This window comes from Dendropsophus ebraccatus, chromosome 6 (genome assembly GCF_027789765.1).
Source record: "Dendropsophus ebraccatus isolate aDenEbr1 chromosome 6, aDenEbr1.pat, whole genome shotgun sequence".
In the NCBI taxonomy this organism is placed as follows: Eukaryota; Metazoa; Chordata; class Amphibia; order Anura; family Hylidae; genus Dendropsophus; species Dendropsophus ebraccatus.
In genome coordinates this window covers 59,094,774-59,120,510 of record NC_091459.1, presented here as the reverse complement: position 1 = coordinate 59,120,510, position 25,737 = coordinate 59,094,774, and the positions used below count along the sequence as shown (strand labels likewise).

The 25,737-nt window shown below is 45.6% G+C and overlaps 1 protein-coding gene across 13 annotated transcripts in view; it reads left to right on the top strand.

Annotated features, from left to right (window-relative positions):
- Nucleotides 1–25,737, top strand: part of AIG1 (androgen induced 1) — a 200,334-nt gene that overhangs the window by 4,137 nt on the left and 170,460 nt on the right. Inside the window, exons 2-3 of one of the 13 annotated variants that reach the window (XR_011363511.1) lie at nucleotides 23,245–23,412; nucleotides 23,633–23,732. The exons of 7 other annotated variants lie outside the window; for them this stretch is intronic. Coding sequence is in view for 2 of the 6 variants with exons in the window: in XM_069973773.1 (XP_069829874.1) it covers nucleotides 2,793–2,816 (24 nt within the window). In the remaining 4 variants the exon portion in view is untranslated. Of the gene's footprint in view, nucleotides 1–2,755; nucleotides 2,817–15,601; nucleotides 15,769–23,244; nucleotides 23,413–23,632; nucleotides 23,733–25,737 lie in introns of those variants that run through there. 5 more of the 13 variants (XR_011363512.1, XR_011363513.1, XR_011363514.1 and 2 more) reach the window with 5 other exon arrangements.

Below are 25,737 nucleotides of genomic sequence, written 5' to 3'. Positions count from 1 at the left end.
GAGCCTGACCCTCTTGGTGGACTCCCTTTCGCTTATGTCTGCCATCCATAGCCACTCATGGTTGGCGAACTGAGGAAGCTGAGTTGGAGGCACATGTGGTTTTTGGTGCTGGTATTCTATCAATGCTCTTTGCTGCTTACACACCCTGGACAACATATAGAATGTTGAATTCCACCGCGTGCTGACGTCGCACAGCAGCCGGTGAGATGGTAAATGTAAGTGCTGCTGTAGTTTTTTCGGAGGCTAGCACTGGCTACAGTTGGTTGTGTAAGGTTCTGTATGGGTGCATATGGTTGTGTATGGTTGTGTAAGGTTCCGTATGGGTCGGTATGGTTGTGTAGGGTACTGTATGGGTGCGTATGGTTAATTAGTAAAATAGCTACAGTAGCAGCCAAGGACGGCACAGTAGAGAAAGGGCTCGCGTCATCAGTCATTAAGAGGTTTAATCCTTAGAGGACCGGGCCAATTTCAATTTTTGCGTTTTCGTTTTTCCCTCCTTGTGCTTAAAAGGCCATAGCACTTGCATTTTTTAACCTAGAAACCCACATGAGCCCTTGTTTTTTGCGCCACTAATTGTACTTTGCAATGACAGGCTGAGTTTTTTTTATAAAGTACACTGCGAAACCAGAATAAAATTCATTGTATGGTGAAATTGAAAAAAAAAACGCATTTCTTTTATTTATTTATTTATTTTCGTTTTTACGCCGTTCGCCCTGGGGTAAAACTGACTTGTTATATATGTTCTTCAAGTTGTTACGATTACAACGATATGTAACATGTACAGGGCTCCAGATGGCGACCAAAATGGTCGCCAATGCGACTGATATTTTGCAAATGGCGCCCAGATTTATTAATCTGGGCGCCATTTGCGACTGGCCCCAGCGGCGGCGCGCTGTCTCTTTAAGTATCCCCGGCTGATGCGCGGCTGCCGGGGGTGTCCCATCCTATCCCCGGCAGCGCGGCGCATCAGTGAGCTGCCTGGGGCCCTGACTTCCGGCACAGGAAGCGCGCGTCAGAGACGCTTCCTGTGTCAGAAGTCACAGCCCCGGCGTACAGAGAGCTCACTGATGCGCCGCGCTGCCGGGGATAGGACGGGACACCCCCGGCAGCCGCGCATCAGCCGGGGACAGCGTCCGAAGAAGAAGAGGATCGCCGGGGGAGCGGGTTGTCAGGTGAGTTTGTGTGTTTGTTTTTTTTAAATACTGCTTAGCATAGAGGAAAGGGGGGGGGGCATCTATAATGGGGGGAAGAGAAGGGGGGCATCTATAATGGGGGGAGAAGAGAGTGCCATCTATAATGGGGGGAAGAGAAGGGGGGGCATCTATAATGGGGGGAGAAGAGGGGCCATCTTCAAGGGGGGGAGAGGGGGCTAGCTATAAGGGGAGGGGGTATCTATAAGGGGGGGAGAAGAGGGCATCTATAATGGGGGGGAGGAGGGGGCATCTATAATGGGGGGGAGGAGGGGGCATCTATAATGGGGGGAGGAGGGGGCATCTATAATGGGGGGGAGGAGGGGGCATCTATAATGGGGGGGAGGAGGGGGCATCTATAATGGGGGGGAGGAGGGGGCATCTATAAGGGGAGGGGGTATCTATAAGGGGGGGAGAAGAGGGGGCATCTATAATGGGGGGGAGAGGGGGCATCTATAATGGGGGTAGAGGGGGTCATCTATAAAAGGAGGGGGCCATCTATAAGGGGAGGGGGCCATCTATAAGTGTAGGGCAAACTGGCTGCAGACACTGGGAGATAGATATATGCACAATTATTATTATCAGGGCCCCTCAGGTGTCTGTATTGTAGGGGGTCACTTGCATTAGTCACTAGGTGAGAGATATATCTATCTATATACACATCTTGTGGGGGGTCACTATGGCTGCAGTCATAAGTCTAGCTCAGTATGTATAGACTGTTGCAAGCTTTTAAAGGGAACCTGTCACCCCCGGTGACGGGGTGACAGGCTCCCAACCCCCCGTTAGAACCCCCTATACTCACCTCATCGCACCGGATCCCGCTTCTGGAGGTGGTCAGGTCACGGAGATCTCAGCCGCTGCAGCCCGGCGCGCACACTGAGAGATGTGTCCAACACTCATAGAGAATGACGGAGCGCTGGACTCTCCCATCATTCTCTATGAGCATTGGACTCATCTCTCAGCGCACGCCGGGCTGCAGCGGCTGAGATCTCCGTGACCCGACCATCTTCAGAAGCGGGACCCGGCGCGATGAGGTGAGTATAGGGGGGTTGGGAGCCTGTCACCCCGTCACCGGGGGCGACAGGTTCCCTTTAAGTTCAAGTTCAGAAGAGTAAGCCTCATTAAAAGGCTAGCCAAGTGAGGCTGAAGTACTGAGGGGGGCTGGGTTCACACTATGTATATTTGAGGCTGTATTTGGTCCTCATGTCAGGTCCTCATAGCAACCAAAACCAGGAGTGGATTGAAAACCCAGAAAGGATCTGTTCACACAATGTTGAAATTGAGTGGATGGCCGCCATATAACGGTAAATAACTTCCATTATTTCAATATAACAGCCGTTGTTTTAAAATAACAGCAAATATTTGCCATTAAATGACGGCCATCCACTCAATTACAACATTATGTGAACAGAGCCTTTCTGTGTTTTCAATCCACTCCTTGTTTTGGTTGCTTTACAGCCTCAAACATACAGCCTCAAATATACGTAGTGTGAACCCAGCCTCAGACTGTATATGGTTGTCAGACTGTATATGGTTGTCAAGTTGCAAGTTTCCATGTTGAACATTTTCAAACTAAGAAAAGAAAGGATCTAAAGGAGGAGGATGCTGCTGTGGCCTCTGCACACAGTAAGTCCCATGTAACATAACATTAATTTTACATGGTTTAAAATGTTGGCGACCAAATATTCTATTTGGCGCCTAAATTTTTCAGGTTAGGAGCCAATGGCTCCCAGGTAAATTTTTTAGTCTGGAGCCCTGATGTATAACTTTTATTGTATCTGATGTAAAAAATTCAAACCATTGTTAACAAATATATGTTACTTAAAATCGCTCCATTCCCATGCTTATAGCGCTTTTATCCTTTGGTCTATGGGGCTGTTCTTTCTATCGGTACCTTGATTGCGCATATGCGACTTTTTGATCGCTTTTTATTACAATTTTTCTGGATTTGATGCGGCGCAATTTTGCACTTTGGGATTTTTTTCCGCTTACGCCATTTACCGTGCGAGATCAGGAATGGGATTAATTAATAGTTTGGGCGATTACGCACGCGGCGATACCAAACATGTTTATTTATTTATTTATTTTTATTTATAACATAGGAAAAGGTGGGTGATTCATACTTTTATTAGGGGAGGGGGCTTTTTATCAATAACAACACTTCTTTTTTTTTCTTTTACACTTATACTAGAAGCCCCACTGGGGGACTTCTAGTATAAGTACACTGGTCTCTCATTGAGATCTATGCTGCATAGATATGCAGCATAGATCGATGAGATAGGCACATTGATTGCTTCCGGCTGCTGCATTACGGCGCAGGCCCCGGACGGCGTAAGATGTGTGGATCAGTCCTCCGGGACAACGTCCTGGAGGAGCGATCCACCCCACTAGACACTAGGGAATCGGCTGCATCAAGTAATTGGATGCAGCTGTCAACTTTGACAGCTGCATCCGATTACTTTATTAGCGGGCTACGAGCGGCACCTGGGACCGCGGCGGTTCAGAGCCCAGTCGCTGCGCGGCCCCGCTCTGAGCGCATGGGGGCGGCCCTGGACGTACAGGTACGTCCAGGGTCGCCTAGGGGTTAAGGTTAAGGTCCCACTAAATAAAAAAGTCAGGAAGCCGGGGAGTGCAGGAAAATAACCAAACCAAACTTACCTATCCTTGTGCCCTGTAGCCCTGCTCCAGTGTCCCATTGACAGCCGCCAGTGACCTGCAACTCTTTTAGCTGCAATGTCACGTGCCTGGCTAAATGATTGCCCACTTAGCCAATCAGTGACTGGGGCAATCGCTCAGCAGGACCATGACGTTGTAGCTGGAAGAGCCGGGTATGTGATATACCAGGTTTCAAGCCAAAAATGACTTCCGAGGGCTGTCATGGGGGGAGTGGCACAACGGAGGCACGGGGACAGGTGAGTTTAGGTTGTTTATTATTTTCATGCACCCCCCTGCCTGCCGTTTTTAAATTTTGTGGCACTTCTCCTTTAAATGTTAGCTATCCATTTGTTTCTTCCTGTACTGCTATAGACACATTGTTTATAGCTCTGAGAGCTCCTACAGGTTAATCTATAACGTTGTAACATTGGATGTCGTATATTCCAGTGTGTCTTCGGTGGCTAGCTCTACATTCTAAATCACTAGGCATTTTTTGTAAACAGAATTTAATTATAAACCATATGCAGTGACAGATGTAAAGGTCTGCATTAGTTGTTCCTTTGAGATCACCAAGAAAATAAGACAACATGCTGTGAAAATGTGCTTGACCTTAATTTGCTTGCGAAAGCGGTACAAAGTGTTAAAAATTTGCATGCAGCACAGGACACAAGTTCTCCAACATACACTATACCAATTATCTAGAAAACACTTACCTTGATGTGCAGCACAGACAACAGCTAGATGGGCAGGGAGTAACTCATTGAGGCCCAGGTAGGTTGTCACAGGTGTCTAGAGCCATGCTGACTGCAGAGCATCCTGCAGCTGCTGGAGGTGGAGGGTGTATGGTGCGTATCCATAGAGCAAACATGGTCTCACAGATTCTTGAGTTCAGGTCTTGGGAACTTCGGGGCCAGAGTTGTTCTTAGAGGTGTCATGATTTTTCAACCATTTCTAGCCATGTGACATGTGGCATTGTCTTGTTGGAAGATCCCATCCACCCCAGGAAAGACAATCAGCATGGATGGGTGTACGTGATCTGCAAGGATGAATTCATGCTTTACACATGGATGAGTGGACCCAGAGAACACCACTAAAACATTCCACAGACCAAAATGCTGCCCCCACCAGCTTGTGTTCTTCCACTAATGGGCTCAGGGTGTAATTTCTCTGATCATTCTCACCTGACATGTCAACTCTATTAATGCAATAAATCAGAAGTTAACATTTTCTATAAAGTACTATACCAAGATAAGGGAGGGTAGCTTGTGCTAATGGGACTAAGGGAAAACACATTAACATAAAAAATGTTAACTTCCCTGTCGCCCATTAGCAGCACAACCATATGGGGAATTAGCAAGTAGAAAAAACCCTATTGGGAGGGCTCTAATGCAGTGCTGAATTCAGTACAGAAGTGGCAAACGCAGTGCGAGATGCCAACAAGGTTTCTAATCTATAATGCCTAATAAATGTTATAGGCGTAGTTTAAGTAGCCGCCTGGCATATTTGTTCCATTGGAACAGAGCCTCGCTCTGCCCAAGAAGAGGCCACCGCACGGGTAGAGTGTGCTCTAGTGAACTCTGGGGGTTCAACTCCCGCACATACATAACATGTAGTTATGCAATCGCATATCTATCGGGAAATCGAGAGCTTTGAAGCCTTTTTTCCCCGATGCGGCCCCCGGAAAAGAAGAAGTAGATAATCGTCGCTCCTTATAGATGAAGTCCTCTCAATATAATTGAGGAAAAATCCTGTCCATCTTCAACAGATTTTGGTTTGTAAGATGGGTGGACTATCATCTGATTTATGTTTGAAAAAGAGTCATATTTAGGCATAAAAGAAGGAAGAACTCTTAGGATTACTTTATTGTCTGAGAAAGTAGTATACGGCTCTTTTGCTGCTAGGGCTTGCAGCTCTCCTATGCGCTTGGCTGTGGTGACAGCCAGTAGAAAGGTTAGTTTCATAGTGAGATACTTCAAGTCTATTTCCTCAGTTGGAATAAATGGATGACGGCATAATTGTTTCAGCACTAAGACCAAATCCCATGTGGTTACCGGTTTGATTCTTCTAGGTCTCAGCCTTGTACCTGCATCAGTCTTTTCTGAAGCCATACTGACAAGGCCACCACCTGAACCCTTAATGTGTTTGGGAAAAGGCCTCTATCATAACCCTCCTGTAAAAAATCTAAGATTTGCGCAATAGATGGAGAAAGTGGGTTTACTTTATGCGCCGTGGACGAAGCCTGAAAAATTCTTCTGATTCTGCCATGTGATCTATTAGTGGCATCACTCCTAGAGTGAGTTAGTGTCTCCAGAACCTTTTGTGACAGACATTCCGTGTTTAATACGGTCCCATCAAATTCCAGGCTGTCAGATTGAAAGCGTGGATGTCCTTGCATGTTTTGCTGCCCTGAGACACCAAGTCTTGGGAGACTGGAAGTCTCCAATATTCTCTCTGACTCATGATCATGAGTTGGGAGAACCACACTCTTTTTGGCCAGAAGGGAATTATGGCGATAACTGACGCCTGATCCTGGCGCACCTTCATTAATACCCTCGTTATCATAGATATCATGGCATCTAATATTTCTGGGTTTTCTGCCTCGTAGAGAGAGCAGAACCTGAGGAGTTTGGTGTTCAAACGGATCGCCATCAGATCTATCTCTGGCATCCCCCATTTCCGCACAATCTGGTTGAATATATCCGTGTTCAGGGACCATTCTCCCGGAATTGTCAGCCCTCGGCTGAGACAATCCGCTAACACATTCAGTGTGCCTTTGATATGGACCGATGATAGGCAGGCTATCCTGTCTTCCGGCCACCTGAATATATTAGCGGTTTCCGTGAGAAGACTCTGCAACCGTGTGCCCCCCTGCTCGTTTATGTAATAAACGCAGGCTAGGTTGTCCATCCTGATTCTTACTTCTTCCAACATGACAGGTTCGAAGTGACGGAGGGCCAAATAAGTTCAGATTGGAGGATAGAAGTTGTTCTGGTGGACTCCATGTGCCTGACACCTTCATATCCTGAAAGTGGGCCCTCCACCCCATACCTGAAGCGTCCATTGTTATTGTCCTCCAGTCTGGTTCCTCCAGACTCTTGCCATGTTTGACCTTTTTCCACCACCTCAGAAATCTGCGTGTGTTGTAAGACAGAAGATGAAGTGAGTCCAGATGTGGAAGGGACCTATTCCAAATCCGCAGGACCTCTGCCTGAAGAGTCCTCAAATGCCAGAGAGTCCACGGTACCGCTTCTGCTGAGGAGAAGAGGAGACCTAAAAATTTCATCAAGGTCCTTGACGTGGAGAAAGGAGAAAAACACATCCGTTCTAAATTCTCTGCACCCTCTGAGGCGATAGGAACAGTCTCATCTGTACTGAGTCGATGACCAACCCTAGAAAAGTCTTTGAGGTGGAAGGTGTTAGGTCTGACTTGGCCTGATTTATGATCCGGCCAAGTGACTGAAGAAGATTCAGGGTAATCTGCACATGCTCCCAAACTGGAGCACTTTGAATTGAAAGTGCCGAACTTCTCCCCCGATTGGGACCGCAATCCTGAGGTACTTTCGGTGGGCGGGCAAGATTGGTACATGGAAATACGCATCCTGGAGATCCAGGGAAGCCATGAAGTCCCCTCTGAATAGAGTGGCCTTCACTGACTTGATTGTCTCCATGCGGAAGCTTCGTTTTACCATGTACCTGTTTAAATATCTGAGGTCTATAATTAGCCTCCATTTGCCCGATTGTTTTGGCACCAGAAATACTGGGGAGTAAACTTCCTCAAACCTTTGATCTCGAGGAACATCCTTGAGGGCTGAGATAGCTAACAAATGAAAAATTTCCCCTGTAATTATCTCCTTTCTTGGAGACGGCGGGAAATAAGAAACAATAAACCTCGGTGGGGGTAACAGATTTAATGTAGGTGCATATCCTCTCTGAACAACATTTAGCACCCACAGGTCTGGGATAGTCTTCTCCCAGGCCTGGAAAAAAAAAAGTTAATTGACCCCCCACCGGAACACCGTCAAAACTCAGACTTCTTTCCCTGGTCCCCCTTAGACTGTCTGGGGGCGCCCTTTCTAGCAGGCTGGGAACCACTATTCTTGTCTGGTATCTAGGAGAAGACCACTCCTTCCGGAACTGACGCCTAGCTGGCTTGTAAGCTTGGGGAAAGGATTTACCCTTTTTGTCTGATAGTTCTTCCATCAGAGTGTCCAGATCTGGACCAAAAAGTCTACCTGGCTGATAGCGTAAGTTGCACAGATAGTATTTGGACTTGTTATCCCCTGACCACGGTTTGAGCCATAGGGCTCTGCGACCAGCTGTGGACAGAGCCATGGACCTTAGCAGCCAGCTTAACCGCACAAAAAATCCACAGCTAGGTTAACATTTTTAAATGAGGTTAGTATATCATCCCTATTCACACTCGATTCCACATCATCCTGAATAGCACTCAGCCACTTACGCATTCCCCTTGCAACCTCAAAGGAGGATGCAGCGACTGAATTTTGTGTGGCTGCAGCCGAATAAGCTCTTTCAAGAGCCACTTCCACACGTCTGTCCATTGGCTCTTTTAAATTTCAGCCATCTTCAGCAGGGACTAGAGTCCTCTTAGACAGTTTTGCTACCGCAACATCGACTTTGGGAGGAGGAAGCCAATTTTTAGCTTGTTCCTCCTCAATGGGGAAGAATTGTTTGAACCTGCGGCTAATATCAGCAGGTTTCTCAGGTTTCTCCCACTCCTTCAGCATCATGTCATTAAGCATCTTATCAAACTTAAACGCTTTTGCATTTACAGTGGATACATTAGCAGAATCACCAGCATTCACAGTATTGATGAATCTTATCAGAATCTTATCAACAGGAAAATACATTCCCTCTGGCTCTTGGTCCTCTCCACTATAGGCAGAAGAGGACCCCACTTTATCAATCATTTTTAAATCATCAGACCTAGACTCAGGTAGGGAGCTAGAGCGTGCCCGCTTCTTAGATCAAGGGAGGAGGGAGTCCTTTAAATCAGCCATGGACTTTTGGACAAAGTCCTTCAGCGACACTACCACATCTCTGACAGTGGGTTCATCCGCCTTCTTGCGACAATCAGTGCATAAAGCCGACTCTGCACCATCAGGGAGGGAGATCCCACAATCCTGACAAACAGGGAGCTTGCGTTTGGGTGCTCTCCCAGAGCCTCTGCCACCAGATTCCAAAGAAGACATCTGCAATCAGAGAACTCTAAATTAAAATATGGTTGAAAAGTAATAAACAAAGGTGACCCCAAAGGGTAGAAGTACTTACAATGGAAGCTGCAAAATAGACTGAGGTTTCACCTCACAGGAAGGGAAAAAACCATCAGGAGCTATTGAGCTGCTGCAAAGCCACTCAATGATAGCAATGGAGTTCAGCTGCTCCGGACTTAAATAGCCCGCCCAACAGCAGAGGCACTCCTCCCCCCTGTTACTCCTCCCCTCCACATGATACTGCAGCATTTGCCGTATACATTATAAAGGGGTAAAGACATACCTGAAGAGGGAGGCCTGCGCCTTAGTCAGAAGGCACCTTATACTTACGATTTTAGTCACGAGCGGCATGTGACGGAGATAATCGATGGGGAGCAAACACATCACTCCGGGTGACTCCCCTACCGTTGCATCATCTCCTGGCGCCGTCCCCGTTGCGAATACCTTGATACGTCACTTCTGGTGTCGTGGCAGCTGCTCTGCCACTCTGCTGCGACGTCACCGTGCCGCGCAAAAACCTAGCGACACGTCACATCCGGTGACGTCAGCAAGATGGCGGTGCGCATCCACCGAGGACCACCGCACTAAAAAACATGAAAAAACACAGGTAGATAGCAGAGAGAGATTGCAGACAACGATTCTCTCCCTCAAAATGCAAATCCACCGTTTAGTGAAGAATAACACTGGTCCTGGGACCAAAGTCAGTGCAGACCAAATAGCCTGCACTGACACATACGTGTCCTATGGGTCACAGGACAGAAAAAAACTCACTGTGTGTTGTGGAGTCTGGCCTATATAGTGCCTAGGTATTGCTTATTGGTTTAATGAATTAATTTAATTAAAATATTTCTAAGTCCTGCGGGCTCACAAGGGGTGGAAATCCCCATATGGTTGTGCTGCTAATGGGCGACAGGGAAAATGTAATTTGTCAGAGAAGGCAAGCCTTTGCCAATCAGTGGAGATCCAATTCCAATACTGCCGTGAAAACTGAACTCTTTTGCACTGATACAGTGACCATCCATCTGATTCAGAGCCACATACACAGTAGGAATTGTTGTTTTACACACGTCTGGAAACTGGTTAATTTTGGTGGTTAGCTGCTTCAATGTAGTGTTGGTTCACCCTTGTGCTCCTTCATAGTCACTGTTCACCTCTCGCATCGTTGGTGCATGGTGCTCTGTAGTTTTTCACAATAGTACCATTTGTCACTCACGATACACTTTCATTAAAGCGGCATGCATTCATAAATTGTGCAGAAATACTGCTATCCTTGACCTGAATGCCAATACTCATCCCTTTTTGCAAGCCTGATAAATCGTCCCTTTTACCCATGATAGCAATGATGTATATGTTTGCAGACAGTCTAATGCACAACTTACGTTTCCACTAAGCCAGCTCGCAACAAGTGACTTCCTTCATGACCTGTGCCCTGCCAACGTAAAAAGTAGCAAGTGGTCATAATAACTTAATAACACAGAATGGGCTGTGTACCTCCAAACAGCATGTGTGCTTTTTAATGTAGGTCAGTAAGACTGATGCTATCTGTAATAAATTTATGACAGCTACAATTTTATAATGAACAGTAGGTTTATTCAGTATTTCTCTTAAAAACTTCACAAAAAATATTTACCTGTTGACTAGTTTTTTGCTGTAGCATTTTTCTGCAAAAAAGTGGTCTGGAATACCGCAAAGAACACTTCATTATTAGATTGTTTGTATTATTATTATTATTAGTCTTTGCACTGTTCTCATACCCCCAAGCCTGTTACTGGTTTCCTGGCAATGCACATTCTAGGTTATTCCTTCAGTACCCTCACTTACATTCACTATGTTAAGGTCCCTACCCCAGAGTCCTTCACCCAAAATTTTAACTGTAATAATGCTAGCTGGTCTCTAGATTGCAGTCGCTTCTTTCCGAGTCCTATCTGTGGCCGTCATTTGTCAGATACCCCCAGGACTTCAAGGGGTTATCCGAAGAGCGGAAAAGGTCTCTTCTCCCCATTTCTTCCATCTGCTGTCCCTGCCGATACCTTCCATAGATGGAAGAGGGCGGGAGCATGTTACAGGCCCTGACCAATAGCTGGTCAGTGTTTACAGTGCCACAGTGACAATGAGCAGCTATTGGACATTGCTATTGGACAAGTGGGTGTGGTTTCTCCTACATGCAATGCCTGCAGGAACCAAATGTTTATGTTATTAGGCATACCATGCACTATGGGGCAAATGGGGTCTGTAACATATAAATGTACAGTGGTACCTTGGTTTAAGAGTAACTTGAATTAAGAGCGTTTTGCAAAAAGCTCACAGTTTTTAAAATTGTAACTTTGATTAAGAGCATTGCTTTGGTTTAAGAGCTCCCTGTACTGGGTGGGACGGAAAGGGGCATGGTCTGCATTGCATTGTCTACAGCACTGTACTCTGACCCAGGAAGTCTCCCTCACTTTCCAAATCATAGCAGATAGACTTCTGGCTGGGGCTTGCTTTAGGGGACAGGACTGTGGAGGTAATCTCTTCATAGCTGTAACCCTTCTCTCCCTGGACAGAGAGTGCTGCTATACTGTGCCTACATATGTCCTGCTCATTCCTACATGCTCCCTGCAGTCTCTGTCAGCATTTGTGTTTCCCATCCTCTCCATTACTGCTATAATGTGCCTGCACTTACACTCAGCTATACACACTGTTGTATATAGAAGTTTCTGTCACTGTCCTCCTGCACAGCTCTGTGATTCTCACTTCCTGATTGGTCCATGCTGAACACGCCCCTTCCCCACTGCAGTCATGTGACCACACAGACCTCTGACAGCAGCCCTGCCCTCTATTCTAGCCTGTTGTGCTAAGCTACTGTATTATGTGGACCTACAGCTCCATCCTGTATCTACAAACTGCTGCTGTTTCTTCAGGTTTATGCACTTACTATACATTAACCACCACATGCTGATTGCTATACTGTACAGTAACTTATAATATGACATATTCAGCTGTTTCTGGTTCTTTGTTTCACCTGTTCTAAATGTTATTAAGAGTCAAAAAAATCATTATTTTTGGGGTGTGGAACCAATTGTCTGAATTTCAATGATTTCTTATGGGAAAATTTGCTTTGGTTAAGGAGTAGATTTAGATTACAAGCTCAAGCCCAGAACGAATTATGCTTGTAAACCACTTTATATATATATATATATTAGGGCTGGGCGGTATACCGCAAAAATACCGATACCGTCACTGGCGTCGGTTAACCGACCTCAACTCTGCCAGGACGGTATCTGCGGTATTTTTCCTCCCCTCACCCAGCGGCCGCTTGCTCTGCTCCCCTCAGGCTTCCTCGCGTCCCTCTTCCTCCGCTGCCTGGCCTGGGTAAAACTATTCTGCTGTCTGGGGGGGGCGTGCGCCATGTGTGACGCTCGGCTCAGGACACTGTTAACAGTGCTGCTGGGGGTAAGGAAGAAGGCTGGAGATGTGACAGGCTGTTTTCAGGTAGCAGCTCCCCCTCCAGTGTGTGCTCATCGCTGCTGCTGCTGCTGGACGGCTCTGGAAGCTGCACTCACAGCGAGCCGTGGCCCCCCTCTCCCTCACATACAGTGGCTGCAGGGGGTCAGGTATAGGTCAGCACATCCTCCCTCCACCGGGCACCGCAGTCTGTCCCGCGCAGGAATCCTCGGGGCCTGTTATCATTTGTCAGTGTTGGAAGCAGCCGTGTGCGACGCTCTGCCCGGGACACTGACAGCAGATATATGTGACGGAGGATTCCTGTGCGGGAGAGAGAGAGCGGTGCCCGGGGGAGCAAGGAGGTGCCGACCCCATACCTGACCCCAATTGTATGTGCGGGGGGGGGGGGGGAGGGGTCAGGGCAGAACAGCAGGTAAAATAGATAGATAGATTGATATGAGAGAAATTAGATTAGATTATAGATAGATAGATATAGATATGTCTCATATATCTATCTATCTATGTCCTATCTATAATCTATCTATCTATCTCCTATCTATCATCTATCTATCTATCTATCTAGTATCTACTATCTGTATATCATCTATCTACTATCTGTATATAATCTATCTCCTATCTATATATCATCTATCTATCTAAAATCTATCTATATTAGATCGATAGATTATATATAGATAGGAGATAGATGATATATAGATAGATATGAGAGAGGAGATATATTATAGATAGATGATATACAGATCGTAGATAGATACATTATAGATAGATAGGACTCCTATCGATATATAATCTATCTATAATATATCTCCTCTCTCTAATATCTATTATCTATCTATCTATCTTAGAAATTCAGAATGAATGCAGCACTCGTGTAGCGATGAATGTGGTGCCAGGCGGTATATACCAGCGACCACCCGGTATAGGTAATATAAATCAGAAGAATACCGCAGCACTCATGGGATAGAATTCAACACAACGTGTTTGGGGAAATAAACACGCTCTCCCATGAGTGCTGCGGTATTCTTCTGATTTATCTATCTATCTTAGATAGAGAGGTTGATCGATAGATAGCTATAGCAAACAATATAGGCTAGACCTTGGATCAGCTAGTAAAAAATACTCTGCAGCACTCTCATTGTAGTACAAATGTGAAAATGTGGATTTATTCCATAAAATGATGTGCAGCAAACTTCATAAGTAAACCACAGGATTTTGGCGTCTCCTATGTCTCCTAAGTGCCACTTGAAAATGGCATAGGAGACGCCGAAACGTCGTGTTTCAAATAGGTGTGGTTTTCAAAAGGGGGCGTGTCATAATTATCGCTCAATTTATCGTTACTGTGGCAATATGTACGATAAACCGCGATATTAATTTAGACCATTATCGCCCAGCCCTAATATATATATATATATATATATATATATATATATATATATATATATATATATATATATATATAAAAATCAACATAAGTACTTCCTTATGCAGAAGTTTATACATGGAGTGTTTAAAGCGAATGTACCATCAGCTGGCATGGGAAAACCGACGCCACGGTCCTCTTTTTGAACCGCAGCGCGGTTCACACGCACAACGCTGGTGTATTACCGAGCACCAACCAGGGGTGAAGCACTGGAGGCAGACTGGTTCATCCCCGGTGGGTGGAAACCTTTGCCCCTTTATGATACGGCTCCATTGATAGAGCCGCGTCATAGAGGGGTGGGGGTTTCCTCCCACTGGGGTCTGGCCGGCCTGCCTCCAGTGCTTCAACCCCAGCTGGTGCTCGGTAATAGCCTGGCGCTGTGCACGAGAACTGGGCTGCAGTTTATAGAAGGGACAGCAGGACTGGCTTGCAAGCGCCATTTTAGTCATGTGCAAAACGTAAAGCGAATGTACTGATGGTACATTTGCTTTAAATCTCCAGTGGTGTTGGACACTAATCTACGTTAACTTGTACCTTCACAGAGTTTTTTTTTTTCATCACTGTGTCGTACAGTAGTTTTTCCAGAATAACAACCAACCTGACCTTATGTGATGAATGGATTAATAATTATGTTAGAATTGTCCTGTAAGGTCTTTCGACTGCTCTTGTTTCTCTTAAAATTTTCAGATCCTCCTATACTAGTTGTTGAAGAGTGTCCTTGGCCAAATTCAGATAGTGACATCCATTTTTCAAAATACCACCCAGTTCCTGAGATCTGCTACGTGTTCTATATATGCTTATGAAGTGCACTGATATCTCCTCCCCTGGGTGATGTGCGGCTTCTCAATGAAGTCCAACCCTGGCCTAGCTCTGCCTCATACAACACCTAGGGGAGGAGATATCAGTGCAACCGAGGTGCTGGGCCCACACCAAGCTATTTCATATATCATTATCATTACATAGAAAACTTACCAGATGTTGGGACGGCACCATCAAATTCGGCACAATAGCACCGACCTGGTCAGATGAAAATATTTATGCTTTAAAATGTTTATTGCTTGCTCTGGTACATCCAAGGACACAGTGGATTATGACCTTAAAGAGGAAGTCCGGCGGGGTTGGATCTACCCTGCTTAGCCAGTTCCTGCACCCTGCAGCGGTGTCCCACACCAATCACTGACTGGATGAGTAGGGCATCCGTGACCAGCTGAGATGGGTTGTAAAGTAGCCAGCTGGGAGCTTTAAAGTGACTGTACCACCAGGCCCAGGCATAAGCACTGGAGGCGAGCCAACCCACACTTAGTGGGAAGAAACCCCAACCCCTTCGTGACGTGACTCCATTAGATTCAATGAAACCCTATCATAGAGGGGCTAGGGTTTCCTCCCACTAAGGGTGGGTCGGTCCGCCTCCAGTGCTTCTGCCTGATGGTACAGTCACTTTAAGCACTCTTTAAGGCCAACAGGGCCGGGACAAAGGGTAGGCCAGGGTAGGCGATGGCCTAGGGCGCCATCTAGTGGTGAGTTACAGGGGGCGCAATTTCAATCTCCAAAAAAAAAAAAATTACTACAGGCTCCTGTACTCCTGGTGGCCTCAGAGTGCTACCCCTCCCTGCTCACCTTCAGCATCCTCATGTCCTCCCACTCTCTCCCCTCCTGGGCAGGCAGTGTGAATATCCCCTCACCCCGAGCAGGATCATTGCTCTGCCCTGAAGATGGCCTGCAAGGACCTGCAAGGACCTTTCACTCGGACTAGAGGCTCCGCCCCCTCCTCACCATGTGACCTCATCTGACTGCTGGAGGCCGTGCCGACTGCTGGGGCTGCTGTCTGGTGAGTTCACTGACTGACTCTCATCATCCTGTAGGTGTAGGGAGGCTGGGAGTGCTGGGAGAGGGAGGTCACCTAGGTCACAGGGCTGCCCCATATAACACTGCCCCATATCCCTGCACTGTTCCTCTATACACAGCACTTCCCATATTGTTCCCCAACCTGTGGGTCACCTGCTGCTCCAAAACTACAACAGTCACAGCATGATGGGAGTTGTAGTCCTGCCACAGCTTGGGACCCACAGGTTGGTGAACACATGTGTTTATTATGTACAGGCTAATTCTCCTGACACTGGTGCTTTATATCCTTATTGTATTGGGTCCTTGTACTGGGTCAGGCAGGATCAGTATATGATGTGTATATGGCGCTGTGACTGTGCTGTCATGGTATAGGGGAGGTGTATGTGGCAGGATCAGTATATGATGTGTATATGGCGCTGTGACTGTGCTGTCATGGTATAGGGGAGGTGTATGTGGCAGGATCAGTATATGATGTGTATATGGCGCTGTGACTGTGCTGTCATGGTATAGGGGAGGTGTATGTGGCAGGATCACTATATGATGTGTATATGGCGCTGTGACTGTGCTGTCATGGTATAGGGGAGGTGTATGTGGCAGGATCACTATATGATGTGTATATGGCGCTGTGACTGTGCTGTCATGGTATAGGGGAGGTGTATGTGGTAGGATCAGTATATGATGTGTATATGGCGCTGTGACTGTGCTGTCATGGTATAGGGGAGGCTCCTGTGCTGCATCATTTTCTCTGTTCCTGAAGTCTGTAACACTTTATATTCCTGTTATACCTATAGCACAATGTGCACCATCATTATACCCGAGGGGTCTGGTGTGTGACACCTAAATTCTCAGGATGCCATGTGTGACACTACTACATTCAGGTGGCATGGTGTGTTACAGTCAGGAGGTACAGTATACATGGTCCTGTTACAGTCAGGGGGTACAGTATACAGGGTCCTGTTACAGTCAGGGGGTACAGTATACATGGTCCTGTTACAGTCAGGGGGTACAGTATACACGGTCCTGTTACATTCAGGGGGTACAGTATACATGGTCCTGTTACAGTCAGGGGGTACAGTATACATGGTCCTGTTACAGTCAGGGGGTACAGTATACAAGGTCCTGTGACATTGAGGGGGTACAGTATACATGGTCCTGTTACAGTCAGGGGGTACAGTATACATGGTCCTGTTACAGTCAGGGGGTACAGTATACACGGTCCTGTTACATTCAGGGGGTACAGTATACATGGTCCTGTTACAGTCAGGGGGTACAGTATACACGGTCCTGTTACAGTCAGGGGGTACAGTATACATGGTCCTGTTACAGTAAGGGGTACAGTATACACGGTCCTGTTACAGTCAGGGGGTACAGTATACACGGTCCTGTTACAGTCAGGGGGTACAGTATACACGGTCCTGTTACAGTCAGGGGGTACAGTATACATGACCCCCACATACAGTATAGCCTCCTGGCTGTCAGTCTATTCTGGGGGGCGGGGGCGCCATTTGTCTTCTCTGCCTAGGGCACCAAAACTCCTTGTCCCGGCCCTGAAGGCCAATTCTAATTTTTGTGTTTTTGTTCCTGCCAAGGCACTTTCATTTTTCCATTTACAGGACACAGTGTGAAAATCCCTTACTCTAAAGCAGTGCTTCTCAATTCCAGTAGTATTTCACAGGTGATCTAATTATACTCAGTGCATCAGGTATTAGCACAGGTGTTCTTTGTATGGGAAATCCTCAAAACATGACCTGTTGGTGAGGCCTGAGGACTGGAATTGAGAAGCATTGCTCTAAAGTATCTGGCAGTGTCAGTACTTTATTGATATCCGTCAGAGAATAGGAGGAGCAATACCAATTATGAATATATATTATTTTAAATGAATCATGAAAAAATAAAATATAAATAATAAAAAATGTGTCAAAATAAAAATTAACATTTCTAAACAACACACAAGGACATACTCTCTTCTCTCCTGATTAATTACTTGGAAAAAGAAGTTTCCCTGTCTCCCTCCTAACTTTTTCATCTATTTTGATCCCTGCATTTTTTCAGGATCACTCTAAAGCCACCCCATTTTGCACAAAGAAATGTGTGGCAGTACTTCAGTCAGACCCCATGTGTGTGAGTTTTTGCACAAAATGTAAAAAGTGCACAAGCGCAAAAAAAAAAATAAAAGAGGCAATTAAGCATGTAATTTACATAAAATGATACAAACCCTCAAAAAATCCATTGTCATTCCAGGTTGTGAGGCAGCAAAACAGTAAAATGCCAAGGGGGGGTGAATACTTTTGTAAGTCATTGAACATTATTTTGTCCCCATGTTAGTAAGATGCCCGATTGGGCAGATTTTGCAGGGTTTTTTCTTTGGTATTTTTCTTTAAAGGATAACTATTTTATTGCCCCCCAGTTATACAAGTTACCAATATACACTTATTATGGGAAATGCTTATGAAGTGCTTTTTTTCCCTGCACTTACTGCTGAATCAAGGCCTCACTTTCTGGATAAAATGATGATGTCATGACCCGACTGTGTGGGCTGTTGCTGCTGGACAGGATGATGGCAGAGGGTTGCTTAGTGTCCCTCCAGTGCCCTGTGTCTCACAGTGTCCCTCTGCCATCATTCTCTCCAGCAGCCACAGCCCACACAGCTCTGGGTGTCGGGTTGTGACATCACCATGTTATCCAGGAAGTGAAGCCTTGATGCAGTAGTAAGTGCAGGGAAAAAGGCACTTTATGTGCATTTCCCTTAAAGGAGACCTGTCACCCCCCGTGCCGGGACAGAGCCCGGCTGACCCCCCGATGCAGACCCGTATACTCACCACTTCCTAGAAGTCCCGTTCCTGGACCCGCTCTCGCCGCTGAGATATCTCCATCCGAAGCCGTACGCGCGCTCCCAGAGATGAGTCCGACAACCATAGAGAATGACGGCTTCAGTCATTCTCTATGGGCATCAAACTTATCTCTGGGAGCGCATGCACGGCTTCGGACGAAGATATCTTGGTGGCGGGAGCAGTCCAGAAACGGGACTTTTTTGAAGCGGTGAGCATATGGGTCTGCACCGGGGGGTCGACCGGGCTCTGTCCCGGCACGGGGGGGTGACAGGTTCCCTTTTTTTTTTATCAGATCTTTTTTATTGAAAAAGTTTTTTTCACAAACACAAAAAGTGCTTTCGTTTTCACTCTACCCGACCCACCCCCACCCCAAAGAGCCCACCCTCCTCCCTTAACGCCAACTCCCAAAAACACAGAATACCATATGTAGGCAGCCATTAACATTATTTAAACCGGGTCGTATATGCAATTCAAGACATTGACTACTGAATATTACTGCACAACCAGGGGGTCTGTCCCCCAACCATGTTCAAGTTTCTGCAGACAAATAAAAGAAAAATTTGAAAGACTTTGATGCAAAACAATGCATAAAGAGACATCAGAGAAAGAATAGCACGTTCCCTTAGGAGTCGAGAGGGTGAGAGAAGGGAGAGAATTCAGGTGTAAGGGGGAAAAGGGGGAGGCAAGCATAGAGTAATCAGGTAGTCTTAACCCCTTAATGACTGAGCTAAAAAGTCCAGTATGTCACTTAATGACTGAGGCCCATTTTTCTAAATTGACCTGTTTTACTTTATGTGCTTGTATCTCCGTGATGCTTTAACTTATCCAAGTGATTCTAAGATAGTTTTTTCGTGACACATTGTACTTTAAGCTACTGGTACATTTTGGTCCACACGTTCAAAACTTCAAAAATGTTGTAAAAAATTGAAAATATTAGCATTTTAAAATGTTTGGAATTCACTGCTTGTATGAAAAATGGTCATGCCTCATAAATTATTTCATAATTCTCATTGACAATATGTCTACTTTATGTTGGCATCATTTGGTAGGTGCTCTTTTACTTTTTTTTAACCATTAGATGACTTAGAAGTTCAGCAGCAAATTTTAAAATTTAAAAGGGACTACTTTATTTTCAAAGCAAATTTGAGAGGCCTGTATACTACAAACCTGCAAACATGACCCCATTTTAAAAACTGCACCCCTCAAAGAATTCAAACCAGGTGTTAATAAATTTGTTAACTCTTTAAATGGTTCACAGGAATTAGAGCAAAGTGGAGGTCAAATTAGAGAAATTATATTTTTTTGCAAATTTTCAATTTTCAATTTTTTTCCCCTCTAATACAGCGGGTATTAACAGAAAAATCAAACAAAATATATAATACCCCAAATCTCTAGTTTTGAGAAATATCCCACTTGTGGGCCTGGTGTGCTGCTGGGCATGCATACAGACAACAAAAATAAAGGACCACCCTGTGGTTTTTGTGGCCTTCTTTTCTTTTATGATGTTTTACAGGCACCATAATGTGTTTCCAAAGGATTGGAGCTGCCAGAACGATGACCCCATTTTGAAAACTGCACCCCCTAATGTATTTAGGACATTGCTCTGCACATATTTTACAGGCAGAATTTCAAGCGGAGAACGCATAGCATTAAGCACGGATACTGCTTGAAATTCTTCGCCTATTCCTCAATGTGAACAAACCCTAACACTGAAATACTTTCTCTAACGCTAACTAGCTATTTCTAACTTATTTTCCCCCCTAACACCCTACACCTTACACTAATGTCCTAGCCTTTAATGCATGCGTGTATAAAATAATATTTATTTATTGTATTTATTTATACTTACAGTATTTATTTGTCGTTTTATTTTATTTATTGATACTTATTTAGGGTGCGTGCACACTACAGAATCCGCACGTATGACCCGTGGTGGATTCCGTCGCTCGTACGCGCATCTCTGCCCGTGCCATAGACACTATTCTATGCAAGGGGCGGATTGAGAATTGACATGTCAGTTCTTTCAGCAGAATGTGGAATCCGCCCACGCATAGAATAGTGTCTATGGCACAGACGGAGATGTGCGCCGCCTCGTGTGGGTACGAGCGACGGAATCCGCCACGGGTCATATGCGTGGATTCCGTAGTGTGCACGCACCCTTATTTGTCATTTTTATTTTATTTATTTATATCTATTTATTTATTTATTTTTATTTATTTATTTAGTTTATTATTTATTTATATCTATTTATTTATTTATTTATTCATGTTTATTATTTATGTGGGAAAAGGGATTGTGGTGTTTGGGGGCACAGTAGTTTAGACAGTAGACTGTCACAGCTCCAATGTCCTCTCTATACACAGGAGTAAGGAGGCTTGGAGGAGCTGTGACAGCTCTGTAACATTGATTGCTGTGATTGGTCAGTGACAGTTATGTCACTGGCCAATCACATCAATCACTGTCAAAGTGATGTTTGAGCCTGGGTCTGATGGAGCTGTTACACCCCTGCACCTGCACACTTCTTTTTCATTGTGTGTGCAGTGATCAGAGCTGTGACAGCTCCATCAGACCACATCTAAGAGCTCATCAGACCACCTGTGACAGATTGGTCAGTGACTTGGTCAGTCACTGTGTCAGTCACTGACCAATCACAATGTACAGGGGTGGTCCAAGGAGCTGGAGGAGCAGACGGCAGCATGGCACACAGGAGGAGGAGAGACACTCAGGAGATGACAGATAAGGAGGGGGAGGGTGGGCTGATCACGGAGGAGAGGAGGACAGGGAGGAAGTAAAGGAGCAGGGAGGGAGAGAATCTGAGGAGGGGGGGTAGTAGGAGGAATGAGGAAGAGGACGGACAGGCTGCTGGGCACCAGCTGGGATGGATGGCTGGGACGGACGGCTCAGCACAGCAGCTGCTGCAGAAAGCAGTACTCCACAGTAAAGATTGCTGTCTTAAGGGCCTATTACATGGGTCGTTTAGAGGAGCAAACGAGCGCTCTTAGCGCTCGTCTGCTCCTCCTTCCCGCTCGCTGCCGCCGCTATGCGACGCGGCGGCAGCGAGCAGGTGAGTGAGGGAGGGGCGTCGGGGAGCTGCCGGGGGGGCTGCCCGGGTGATCGCTGATCGTCCGGGCAGCCCATAGGATATAACAGCGTCTGCTGCCGACGTTCCTATTCAACAGAGCGACGGCAGCAGTTCGTTGCTATATCAGTCGCTTGTTTTTCAACATGTTGAAAAACAAGCGACTGCAACGATCAGCCTGATCGTTGCACTCTATTCCACGGGACGATTATCGTCCGTAGCGGCCGATATCGGACGAATACGGACGATAATCGTTCCGTGGAATAGGGCCTTTAGACAGCTGATTGTTACTATAAACAGTCCAGAGACCCCTGCCATCGGTCCCCAGACTGCTAGTAGTAACGGTCAGCTGTCTCAGACAGCAATCATTACTGTGCTGTCATGCTTTCTGCAGCAGCAGTAACAGTTACAGCTGATGACGGCTAAAGCCGTCACGAGGCAGGATCGTTCAGCCACTCATGACGTGTTTAGCCGTCATCAGTCATTAAGGGGTTAAGCATTGTTCCCACGGCCTCTAGCCCGTTTCGCTTTGTGGTCTGCAAGTAAAAGAAAGGCCTCCATCGGGGATCTACGAAGGAGTCTAGAGGGGATACCAGGAGCATCAATCCAAGGGCCCCAGATGGACTCAAACTTTCTCATAGCCTTTCTCTTATAGACCCTCTAAGCCGACAATGTGATTAATTTTAGCAATCAGCTCTGTCACAGTAGGTGCAGGGGGCTGTATCCAATGTTTTGCTATCAGCTTGCGTGCTTGGTAGAGGACTCTACAAATGGCTAACTCGATACCTGAGGGCTCATCATCCTCACAAACCAGGCCCAGGACACATTTCAGGGGTTCCAGTGGTATTGTAACTCCATACACCCGCCTAATCAGCGCCACCACCTCCCTCCAGTAACCCTCCAGCTCAACACATCTCCACATAAGATGTAGTATGTGTGCATCCTCTAGCCCGCATCAAGGACATTTTGAATCAGTTCTAATCCCTATTTTGTGGAGAAATGAGGGCGTCCTATAGACTTGGTGGATAAGAAACAACTGGGAGAGCCTGTGCATCTCGGATATAGCTAGTTTGGGTGTTAGAGCTAACACAATACCCCATTGGTCGTCAGTGATAGGGCCTACATCCGTCACCCACTGTTCTTTGATTGTCAGAGGTCTGTCCACCATGTAAGCGTCCAAAAGCTCCCTGTATATACGAGAGATGAGACCCTTAAAGTCCTGCACAGTCAGTACCGTGCCCAGGAGGGTATGAGAAGTAATGGCAGGGGCAGCATGTCCAAACTGTGTTTCCACAGCATGTCGCAATTGTAAATATCTAAAAAACGCAGAATTCTGTATATCTAATTCTAATTGTAACTGAGCGAATGATTTAAAGACACCCCCCTGAAACAGCTGTGAAAGAGTGCACAATCCCCTCTGCTCCCAGAACTGAGCCCCGTCTAATCCCTGCAGGTGAGAGAAGCTACTATTATGCCATAGCGGGGTATATTTAGTGTAGGAATCACACTCTAAAAATCTTTTAATCTGTGTCCATACTTTGCGCAACAGGGGCAAAAGAATTGGCACGTCTGGAGGCCTGGTCTGGGATGCAATTTCCAGCAAGTAAATTGGAACTCTCCCCCCTGAAACGTGTTGAAGCGTCAGCCCTGTAGGGGCCATGTAATCCGATCTACCCCATCCCCAGAGCTGTTGGAACTGAGCGGCCAGGTAATAAAGGTACGGGTTTGGGACAGCTAGGCCTCCACAATCCTTTCCCCGTTGTAGTGTATCTAGTCTAATTCAGGGTACCTCCCCATGACAGGTTCCCTTTAATAAGTGTATATTGGTGATTTGTATAACTTTTGGGGGGCAATACAATACTTGAATAGAAATTTTCGCCGAACTTCTCCTTTAAGTGTGCAGTTGTTCATTAACAAAATGTTTCCATTTCTTTCAGCCAGGAGATTCTAATGAGCGCTGAAGCTTGAGTCAGTGCACAGTCCTGTACTGATGAGTGCTAATTGAAATTTCAAATCCCTCAATACATCTCTCACAAGGTTAATGTTTTTGCTTGCAATCAATTTTCTTAGGGTTAGGAAGCAAAGATTTATGCTTATATATGTGGTTTTATCCCTCTAGAAATTAAGAACATTAACCCCTTCCCATCAGCAATCTGTATATATATATATATATATATATATATATATATATATATATATGTTCCTACAGCACATACCCCGTGCAGTAGGAATGTACATATACGTTCCTGGCTTCAGGGGCTTACTGATGTGTGTGGGACCGCTACGTCTCATTAACCCCTTAAACCCCGCACTCGGTGACAGAACAAGCGGGTGTCCGGTCACTTGTGCCAACAGGCTGGGGTATGATGATCTCTAAATAAAGTCTGCTCTCAGGCAGGCTCTATGCATAGATCGCTGAAAACACTGATCTATGCTATGCTATGGCATAGCATAGATCAGTATATGCAATCTATTAATTGCATGTTTTACAGTGAAAAAAAGTGTAATAAAGAAAAAGGTTTTAAAAGTATTAAAAAACACCTTATAAACCCCCCTCCTAATAAAACTTTTAAATACCCCCTTGCCCATTATAAAAAAAATAAAATAAACATATTTCATATTGTAGCGTGTGGAATTGTCCGATCTATTAACCCTTTAAGGACGTGGCCCATTTTCGTTTTTACGTTTTCGGTTTTTCCTCCTTGTGTTTAAAAGGTCATAGCACTTGCATTTTTCCACCTAGAAACCCACATGACCCCTTATTTTTTGCGTCACTAATTGTACTTTGCAATTACAGGCTGAATTTTTGCATAAAGTACACTGCGAAACCAGAAAAAAATTCAAAGTGTGGTGAAATTGAAAAAAAAAAAGCATTTCTTTTATTTGGGGAAATGTGTTTTTACGCCATTCGCCCTGGGGTAAAACTGACTTGTTATGCATGTTCCTCAAGTTGTTACGATTAAAACGCTATATAACATGTATAACTTATATTGTATCTGATGGCCTGTAAAAAATTCAAACCGTTGTTAACCAATATACGTTCCTTAAAATCGCTCCATTCCCAGGCTTATAGCGCTTTTATCCTTTGGTCTATGGGGCTGTGCGAGGTGTCATTTTTTGCGCCATGATGTGATCTTTCTATCGGTACCTTGATTGCCCATATACGTCTTTTTGATCGCTTTTTATTAAATTTTTTCTGGATTTGATGCGACCAAAAATGCGCAATTTTGCACTTTGGGATTTTTTTGCGCTGACGCCGTTTACCGTACGAGATCAGGAATGTGATTAATTAATAGTTCGGGCGATTACGCACGCGGCGATACCAAACATGTTTATTTATTTATTTATTTATTTGTTTACTTTTATTTAAAACCTGGGAAAAGGGGGGTGATTCAGACTTTTATTAGGGGAGGGGGCTTTTTACTATTAACAACACTTTATTTTTTTTTTTTTACACATATACTAGAAGCCCCCCTGGGGGACTTCTAGTATATACACTTGGATCTCTCATTGAGATCTCTGCAGCATAGATATGCTGCAGAGATCCATGAGATCGGCACTCGTTTGCTTTCGGCTGCTGCAGCCGAAAACGAACGAGTGCCGAGCCGAGGACGGCGCCATCTTGGACGCGTCCCCGGCCGGCATCAGTAACGGAGATCGCTCCTCCGGGACAAGGTCCCGGAGGAGCGATCTCCCCCACTAGACACCAGGGATACGTTGCCTCCGGTAATCGGAGGCAGCTGTCAACTTTGACAGCTGCCTCCGATTAGCTAATTAGCGGGCACGGCGATCAGACCGTGCCGCTAATAGCAGCGGTCCCGGGCTACTCGCGGCACCCGGGATCGCGGCACTTCAAAGCGGGGCCGCCGCGCGGCCCCGCTTTGAAGTGCAAGTGCGGACATATGACGTACCGGTACGTCATATGTCCTTAAGAGGTTAAAATATAACATTGTTGTTCCCACACAGTGAACAGTGTAAACGGAAAAAAAAACTACCAGGATTGCTGATTTTAATAAATTAAATATCAGAAAAAGTGAATAAA